The 10,219-nt window shown below is 36.7% G+C and overlaps 1 protein-coding gene across 1 annotated transcript in view; it reads right to left on the bottom strand.

Annotated features, from left to right (window-relative positions):
- Positions 1-3,815: 3,815 nt before the first annotated feature.
- Positions 3,816-10,219, bottom strand: part of LOC26529200 — a 52,786-nt gene continuing 46,382 nt past the window's right edge. The window contains exons 13-16 of the mRNA XM_015176962.3: positions 7,995-8,216; positions 6,304-6,615; positions 5,387-5,613; positions 3,816-4,828 (exon numbers count right to left, since the gene is read on the bottom strand). Coding sequence (XP_015032448.1) covers positions 4,034-4,828; positions 5,387-5,613; positions 6,304-6,615; positions 7,995-8,216 — 1,556 coding nt within the window. The 3' untranslated portion in view covers positions 3,816-4,033. The remainder of the gene's footprint in view (positions 4,829-5,386; positions 5,614-6,303; positions 6,616-7,994; positions 8,217-10,219) is intronic.

Raw genomic sequence — 10,219 nt, 5'->3', positions numbered from 1 at the left:
CACTTTCTTCCTTACTTTTGCAATGTGTTTAATTGAGCGTACATTTCAATTTTTAATTTGAAAATCTGTCACCGGAACAGAGAGAGACAACATTTTTGTGCAACATCAACAAAGAACGACCCGAGAAAATTGGAGAGAACACAAAAAAAAAAGGAAAGAAAAACGAGAATGAAAGGCGGCACATAAATTTTCCAACATGAAGTCCGATGTCACAGGCAACAAAATGACATGTGACTCAGACTTTAGACTCCAACTCGAACTCTTCGTCGTTTGGGTCGTTATATTTGCTGCAATGATTTTGTGCTTCATTTTGAACTTTTTAATTTCGCCCAACGAGAAAAAGACAAAGTAAGGGAAATACTTTGAGAATGGATGAAAAAGATAAGGCAAAGGCAGAGAGCAAAAGAGCGAAAGAGAGAGAGAGAAATCTTGCTCGAGATTTTTGTCAAACATGACCACAAATCCATTTGATGTCGCTGCCTTTGGCGAAGTATTTCATTTCTTTTAGATGTACACTTGGTTGCACATGCAAACGTTTCTCGAAAAATTTTACAAAAAAATAAAAGTAAAAGAAAACATTTGGAGAAATTGTAAGAAAATACACACCCACACACCTAAATACACACACACACAGACTTACAAACATTGACATACGTGTATATAACTCATACGCCCGCTTGTCCTCGCTTCTATGTCCATTTGAGTGCACAAGCTGAAAAGGCTACTTTACTTCGCCTGCTTGTCTGAATCGGAGTCTCGGTCTGGGTCTGGGTCTGGGTTTGAGTCGTGAGTTCTGTTTCGGCCTTGAGGCATACTAAATGCAACGACATTGTCAGTTTTCTCCAGTATACTGTACAAAATTGTTGCAACATTTTCATCGAGGGCTGAATGAACTCTTCAAAGAACTTGCAGATGTAAAACGATTTAGGTGAAAGTGAAATTGTATGAGATAAAGTGCCTATGTCCATGTACAGATTGTATGCTCCAGAGCCTGAGCTCTGTAGTTATTTAATACCATTCATCGTTGGTCAACTAACAAAAGAAGTTTAAATTTTGTGATTGTTTGGCTTAGTCAGATTTGCAACAAAGCGATAAAAAGAAATCTGATATGCTAAATAATTAAATAAATATACCACATAAATGTAGCGTTTAACTCTTTAAGTTGAATTTCCAAATTGTATGAAAATATGTTTACCTAAGGCGAGAAAATGTTTTATTAAATTGCTTGTAGTTTGTGTTAATTTTCAATAAAATTGATTTTCGTTAAAGTTATTAGTTACCTGTTTAAATTATTAGTGCTGAAACTTTCAGCAGATAAATGCAAACTTGATCATTTTTGGCCGTTTTTAGCGGTTTTTGTCCAAATGATTCGTACTACTTTCTGTTATCTGGTAACGCCGGCAGTTTTGTTTTGGTGCGTGTAGCTTTCGTTGATTGTGGTTTCTTTAAATTTCTTTTGTTGTGAGTGAAAAGTAATTTGAAGTGTTTATAAATTAATTCGGACTTAATTTAATGGCGCCGGTGCCTTTGTAATTCTGTTGCTTTCAAATTGGCTTGCTGTTCGTAAAAAGGCGAAAGGGTTCCGCTGCCGCCGCCAGTACCACAGTGTCAAAAGCATAGAGATCGTATTTCTGCAGCTTGGCTCTATTTCTGACGTCATCGCGTTGTTCCTTTTTGTAAGTGTTTAAAGTGTAGCTTATATCTGTTTGTTATATCCTTGAGATTGATTGGGGGAAGAATGGGCAGCTCCATAGAAAATTTTGCATTAACGGAAGTAAATTTTTACTTTTAATTTGTTAGAATAATTAAAATGTAAAAACCGACTTTTGCCAGTGGTTAGCAAAATATGTAAGTAAGGCAACACTTCCTAAGTTAAACTAGATCATTGTTTCTAAATTGGAAATTTCTGGAAGAGAATAACAAAAAAACCAGAATTTTTATTTTTCATTGAAATTTTTGCTTGGATTTATTTCTTATTGAGTTTTCAGTTTTACAGTGGTTTTCTTTCTCTTCTCCATTCTCCTTTTTTTCTTTTAATGTTTTTGGTTTATTGTATTCCTTGGAGTTATTTTCTTCTAAACTGCTTGACCTTGTCTTGTTTTTTTGTTTTCTTTTGAGGAGTTTTTCACTTTTGTTCTGGGAGTGCTTAGTTGTAACATTTATAATTTTTCATTATGGATAAATACATATTGAATTTTACATTTACGTGTTGAAGTGTTTTTCTTTTTCTCTTTTTTTTGGGTTTTGTTTAATTTTTTTATTTTGTTTTTTTTTTCTGATTCAACTAATTTTTATAATGTACAATTATATCATATTCATTAAATGTTAATTTAACTACACTTAATTAATAGATTTGGAACACTTACATACATATAAATATACATATACATAAATATTTCTTTACATATATGTATATACATAGATGATGTATTTCATTTAATGTATGCAAGAGAAATCACTTTTTTCAAATTTATGTTTATATATTTTTTTTATCCTTAACTAATTGGAATTTGTTTTTAAAAAACAAGTTTTTTGTTGCCTTTGTTTTGTCTTGAATATAGATCAACATTAATATTTTTTTGTATGTATTTATTCATATATTTTCATTTTGATGTTGTTGTTGATGTTTTCATTTTGCTTTTTTTTACAATTTATCCTAAAGAATTAATGACACATGTAATGTAATATAAGTTGCAACAATAATTTACAGTGGATACATTTAGCATGTTGTTGTTGTATTTGTTATTCTTAGGAAAAAACAATTGATTAAATAAATGTTCATTTTTAAATGCAAATTGGGTTTTTTTCGTTTCTTTCTGAGTTGCTGTTGTTCTCTAACAATTTTAAATAATAATATTATTTCATTTAATTCATAGTCTTTTGAGTTTTTCCATTTTTTCATCCATTTTCATTCATTTTGTATATTGCCGTATACAAACATACCCTGTACGAAAAGTAGGAGAAAGGAAGTTATATTTGTAGCAGGGAAAAACAGAAATTTTGGTAAATTTTGTAAATTTAAAATAGTAACAGTAACTATTTTATATATATTTATGAGATCACAATCTGTTGAAATATTTCTTGATATATGTGAGTGATAAATTCAATAGAATGTTGGCTGGTACAGGGTATCTCGTAGCCGAATCCTTGGAGTTAATTGCCCAACTTCAATGCTTTGATTTGATTGCAGGAAAAATAAAGTCAAAATGTTCGTTTTAAATTGATTTGCAAGTTGATTTTTCCTTTGTCGCTATTTACACAGAGAATAATACTTAGTTTTTAGTATGTATACATTTATTTAATCATTTATGCCAAACTAATTGCAGCTAATTTGTTTTTATTGGTTTTTGTGTATGGATTAATCTATTTATATTTATCATTGATTTTAAATACAATTAGAGAATTCATTTACCATATATAATTGCCAAGAAGTTTGCATTTGCCTTTGCTTGTGAATTTTATTGTTTTGTGTTTTTTTTTTGTTTTGTTGCATTAGTTTTTGCAATTGATTTATGTTAATTTATGCTAAAAATAAAAAAAAATTGTTGCCTTATATTCTATTGAGCTTAATTATGGCAACAATATTTTTATTTTTGTCTATTTATCTTTCTAACATTTACAAAACATTTACAAAAGTTTTTTTTTGAAAAATATTTCTCATTATTTAATTGATTGGGTCTTAAAACGGAGTGTGGGAGCGAGAGTGGCAGGGATGAATACTTTAAGATTCATTTTGCCGGATTAATATACATATAATTTTCTATTCAATAGAAACTATACATAAAAAATCAGCTTATAACAATTTTGATTTTATTATGAATACAGGGTAATTAATTAATATTTAGTTGTTGCATTTTTTTTTCGGCAAACTGAAGGAGTTAGGAGGGGGATTTTGGGGTCAATTCATTTTGGCAAAAACCCTTAGCCTAGACACAAACCACATAGAGCTCAAGACTTACATGACTAATGAGTGAATACGGTAAAACGAGGGCTAGCCGAATGGCTGAAAGCCGGGGCGGGGACAGGGATGGATTTAGACGCAGCTCTCCTGCTGCGAATACATGAGCGGTGTACGTACGGTGACTATTTCACGCGAATAGGATTTACCCACTCCGGAGAGTCCGGGCAATGAGCTACTTGGACTGGCCACAGCCGCCGTGGTAGAGGCCAATCCGCTGCTATTGCTCGAGACGAGCAATTGGCCATGGGCCAGTTGTTGTTGTTGCTGCTGTTGCTGTTGATGCTGCTGGTAGGAGGGCGGCATGGGCATATTGCCAATGGGGTGATGATGCAACTGTTGCTGCTGCTGCTGCTGCATCATTTGCATCATGGAGGCCGAATTTTGTGGCCCCTGCTGCTGTTGCTGATGATGATTGTGGGGCAATGTATGATAGCCGCCCGGATGGGAGGGGAGCGTATACATTTGCACTGTGCCCGGTGACACTGTCGATGGTGTACCATGGGAGCCTGGCGACGACATGCATTGCGCGAATCCTCCGCCAGTTTCCACTTGCCCACCACCACCTCGCGTCTTATAGGCATCGATTTGAGCGTATATCGTGGGCTCCTCAAAGTAATCGTAGTCATATGTGGGAGGCGGTGCATGCTGATGTGGATGCTGCATTCCGCCCGCATTTGGCTTGTGCCGCTGCAATGTGGCAGTGGCCGGAATGCTGGGCAACATTTTCCTCATGCTAGAGCCATGCGGCAATGTGCCCCCAATCGGTGGCTGCTGCGAAGCGCCACTCGTTGACTGACCCTTCTTTGTGGTGGAAGTGGCACCGGCTCCGCCGCTCAATGATAGCTCAGCATAGTGCAACTCATCGTCCTGGAGTTAGTCAAAAGAAATGAAAAAAAAAGAAAGTTGCAAGTGCAATCATTAAATATTCAATTGGATTTAACTTCAGGATCAACTGAGTACAGTCAAGCACACGTAACTAAGAACAGTTTGAAATGAAAGTGGATTAAAGTAATTTATACGAAACGAAATAGAATAAGTTAAAGCAAATTGTAACTCTTCTGTAAAAAAAAGTTCCCTAAGTGTTTTGCAATATTTAGGAATGGAAATGCAAACATGACAAGATAATAATAAGAAAAATAGTTTAAAACTCTTCATTAACTAAAACATTTCATTATTTTAAAGCTTTTTAACGTTTTTCTTTTACGTTTCCACTTCAATCACTGATATTCAATTTATTTATAAAACAAAAATACCAAAAATTATAGCAATTACATGAAAATGAACGACAAAACATGAAAAAGGCATTTATTTTGCTGCTACAAGTTCATTATAGATTAGTAAGACTGTAATTAAAACTTTTTTGGCCCACACAAAACTTTTGCGTTGACAGTTTTTGGCCTGCTATCTGTGTCTGTGTTGGCTTACCTTGCTGCTCTGGTAGGTGCTACCAGTGTCCGCCGAGTTGTTGCCAGAGCCCGAGACGTTGCCAGAACCGCCCACACCCCCCGGTCCAGAGCCAGCAACTGGGCCACTGGCAGAGGAAACACCGCCAGATGTGGAGCCTGGTTTGCAGCTGATTTCCACTTCGCTGGTCGTTGAAAGATGTCCCGATGGCGTTTGTGTCGCTGATTTTTGTTTATATTCGCCATCCACTGTGAGAAGGGGAAGAGAGAAAAAGAATACAGAAAGAAGAGTGAGCACTTAGTCGGTTCAAAAAGTTTCTGCTTGTAGTTGCTGCTGCTGCTGCCGTTGTTGTTGTTGTTGTTAAGTAGCTAGTGCAAAAGTTTTCTGGGCCCATCCCCACACAGAAATCTTTTTGGGTAATTTTTGGTAGGAACTTTACTTGAATTTTCTTTTAGCTGGACGTTAGGCAAATTGATTAAATTGTTGTGTATACGGCTGTAGTTAGAGCTGCTGCTGTTTCTCTTGATTGCCATTAATCAAGCGAGGCAACCAGCCATCCAGACCCCCAATTTTTAACCATTTTCGCCTTGAGGCACTTCACCTCACTTCACTTCACTCCACTCCATTCAAGAGTAGACACATGAGCAAACAAGCTACTGGCTGAAAGGAAGAAAGCAAGCAGCAAGCAACCTGACAGCAATTAGCTGTCATTTAAATATTTCAACACTGGCACACAAAAATGCAGTTGGCAGGCAACTCCTTTTGCTTATGTTTTGCCAAAGCTTCTCCACCTGCAGATCTCCTTCTGCCTATATTGCCTGTCTGCCAGTCAAATGCATTTGCATAATGGCAGCTGCCTTAAGCCAACGGACATAAATTCCAAAACAGAACGACAGGAGCCCAGACACAACATTCATCTTAAAGCTTGTTGGACTTACCCTCATTGTAGGGCACAACATCGGGATTCTTCTCGTCGTACATCTCCTCCGAATGACTCAATGGCAATGAGATTTTATCCTTAATTTGTAAATTGCCTGGACGTGAGAATTTTGCATTCGGATGTTGAAATTTCTGTTGATGCTGCTGTTGATGTTGATGCTTGTGCGAGCGCAGCTTCAATGCGGCAATTGTCCCAATACCAATGCAAACAATGGCCACCAGAATGCCCACAAAGATTCCAATCGATAGTATGGGTGTCAGTTCGAAATTATTTGGGCTCTGTGAGCTTCCCTTGTACGAGGTCAATGCAACTGAAATCGAGAGCAAAAAGTTATTGGATACATATTTTGAGTCATAAAATAAAAATATAAGACAATTATAAATTAATTGAAAAACCATTGAAACCATGTGAATTAATGTGATTCTTAAATTTTACAATTGTAAAATTCTATCGAGGGTAATTTAAATCCAAAAAGTGTCAATAGAGAGTTAATTGATTTATTGATTAAAATTTATTAGTTTCTGAAATATCTTACAAAAATTAAAAGCTGTAACCATTTCGTTTAATTATTTCTTCTTCTGCATGGACTTTTATATCCATTTGAAAGCTTTTACAGATCTTTCAAGGGGAAATCAAAAAATGTGTTAGTCTGATAATCAATATGAGGTTTTATTTAAAAAACTTCGAGCATAATATAATCTCATAAAATGATCTTTAAAATGTAGAAATGCCTACTACTGATTCGTTCCGTTTTGACCATTTTCCTAGTTATGTCATATAATTTTTGTTTTAGAGTATCTGAAGTTTGCCATTAAAAAAAGTCAATTTCATGAATTCATATTTCGTTTTCTTTTCTGTTTGTTTTGCACTTTTGTTTTGTTGCCGTTTTGCCCTGACTTTATGAAAAATTCAAATGTCGGCTCAAGTTGTTTACACAACATTTTCCATTTTCAACTGCCCCCTGTTACCAGTTCCCGTCGTCTGTCGCCATCGTCATCGTCATCCCCATCATCCCCATCATCCCCGTCATCATCATCATCATCTCTCGACGGGTCAAATAAGAACGGGGGATAAACGGGGGGACAAAAAAAAACTCTTCACAACTTTACTTTACGGCATTTTGCCTTGGCTAATTAGTATTACAATTTACTTTTGGGCGGCATTTGCGTTTAGGACACCCCAGACGACAACGTCACCATTTCGTCCCCACTCTCTTCTCGCTCTAGATTCTATTTATTAATGCTAATCATTTCTGGATTTTTTGCGCTACTTTTTTTGTTAGGGTCTGCATAATTTTTTGTTTTTCTTTCTGACGTGAAAGTTTTTTCGCCGTTTTCCAGAATTTACAATTCATTGAGCAGCAGTTTAGCGTAATTAAATTGTGAGGTGTCGATGCTAATAATAATGATGCCAATGCGGATGTGGCTGCGGATGCGGGCCATGCAAAGTTATGCAATTTGCTTTGTGTCGGCATAAAAAAAAACATTAACATAAAAAATTCATAAAAAACCAAAACGCACGCGCCACATAAAAATGCATTAAAAATTCATAAGTCTACAACTCAACCTCCAGCTACAACCCCCCGCTGCTGCTATTGCTGCTGCTGCTGCTGCTGATGTCCCCCATGGTTATGCCATGCCCCTTTTTTGTCAGGCAATAAAACTTGGCAGATTTTCACCACTCACTCACCAGTTTGTTTCTCGGCCGCCTTTAGGGTATAACCATCAAGGGCAACCGCATCACTGCGTCCTCGTCCATTCACCGCATAGATATAGATGCGAAACAGTCGACCCGCATCAAGACCCGTCACACTGAGCACCGCGAATTTGGCACTGATGTTGGCCTGAAGTATCCCGCTGTGCTGATCATAGATTTCCAATAGGAACCATTGGCGCATTCCGCCATCGAAACCTATAAAGAGGCGATTGAATATGTGGTCAATTGCATTGTTACGTAAATAAATTGGTTAATAGGGTTTGCTCTTTTACTGAGTCAAGTAGTGAAAAGTAATCGGCATAAAAAACCCTTGCAATATTTGCGATATTTATTATTCGATGGCACAGCCGATGCATTTATATATTTCAATTGCTTAAGGTTTTGGGAAAACAGAAATGAATATAAAGAATTTCCTTGGGACATAACCAATTCAGTTTTTAGAACTTTTCTTAATTTTTTTCTAGATTCCCAAAGCTCTGAACTTTAGATATCTTGCCCCTGGTCGGTTTCTTTCTTTCTCTATCCTCTATCTCTCTCGTTTTCTGCTTCCTTCATTGTTTGCCCCGTTTTCAGTTCATCCATCCGTCTCTACTAATTTAGTGGCTGCACATTATTATCATAGTCATCAGCATCATTAAAACTTTAAGGCAACTTGTTTAACTACAAAAACAACAAGAGCAGCAGCGACTAAGAAAAAAAAACGAGAAGGGAACACAATGCGATACTTTTTATATTGCACTTTACATTAAGGCAAATGACTGCCACTGAAATTGAGACTACTGAAATGCCACACCTCCTTCTCCCCTACCATCATTTGCCCTTAATATTTTGTTCTTGTTGTTGTTGTGGTTGTTGTTGTTAATAAGTAACTCAACTTTAGCTTCGGTCGCCGCACATTTCGACTTTAATAAGCCAGCACGCAAGTTGGCCGAGACATCAACCTCCTTCTCCATCTCCAACCGACAGCTGAGGCTGAAACTGGAATTGAATCCAATGTTAGCTGCTGGCAGGATAACTTTCACAAGAGCAAGACAAGACTTGGGGCAAGTTTTGTTTGGTCTGTTCGTTCACATTTTTTTTTTTTTTGCTCCGGCAACTAAGCAAACTCATCAAGCGTCGGTTGAATATAATAAAATTTCAGTTTATAACATTTTGCTAACCCCTCCGCTTTTGGCTTCTGTTGCCGTTGCCGTTGCCGTTGCCCTTGCTTTATTATTTTAACTCCACTTGCGCAATTTCCATTGTTGCTAGAGCCCAAGTAAATAAAATTAACCCATTACAATGAAGGTTTTTTTTTTTTTTTGCTCTGTTCTGTTCTTTTGCCGGCATGGCAAAATTTCATTAGCTAAACGTTTTAAAGTCCGACAACAACGACGACGGCGACGACAACAACAAAGAAACCAACTAGACGGCTGTAAAAGGAGCGATCCACCCACGCACACACACACACATACACTGAAAAGCCGCCTTTGAAGCAAAAGACCAAGCACAAGCACATTCTTTTCACTCTATTTCCGTGGCCAGTAGGGCCAGCCTTTGTGTTGGCCACAACAACATCAACTAAATTCATGGCAACATATAAAACATTTTGCGCAACAATTTCTCCCTTTGGGCCCTTCTCAAGTTAGCCAAAAAAATGAAAGAACGCAAAAAAACAACAAAATACGGTAAAGAACCTATTCAGCCGCTGCCTGCCTTTATTATAAAATATTTGAACATTTTTCGCAAGTGTTTTAAGCCGGCTTTTGTGTCTAGAATGAAGTGCCATTTGCGCAGTAAGAGAGGAAAAAGCCAAAAGAAGCATTTTCATCTTCGTTATTTTGCGGCAAGGGGTAGGAAGATGGGCCAATTCAGTTGACTTGACTCAAGTTCTTTTGTGGTCTTATTAAATGGCATTTAAAATATATAATTCTAGCTAAACTTTAAATATTTTTGTGTTGGGGGACGACCAAGGGTTAAAGTGCTTGGCTTCCATAACCGTTATGAGTAAAATGAGGTCCAAAATATATTTAATAAAGTCGGGTCAACTCATAGGAAAGACTACACAGAATAAGAGTTTTAGCCTTCTTGATTTTATTTCATTTTATTTTGACTTTTCTATTTCTCTTTTGTCATGAAATCTCTACTATCGATTTTCTCTGAATTCTGCTGGACAACTCGTTGATTGGTTAACGGTCAAAAAATTGTAAATCAAAAAG

This window comes from Drosophila willistoni, chromosome 3R (assembly GCF_018902025.1).
Source record: "Drosophila willistoni isolate 14030-0811.24 chromosome 3R, UCI_dwil_1.1, whole genome shotgun sequence".
Lineage (NCBI taxonomy): Eukaryota > Metazoa > Arthropoda > Insecta > Diptera > Drosophilidae > Drosophila > Drosophila willistoni.
This window is presented reverse-complemented; position numbering and strand designations above follow the sequence as displayed.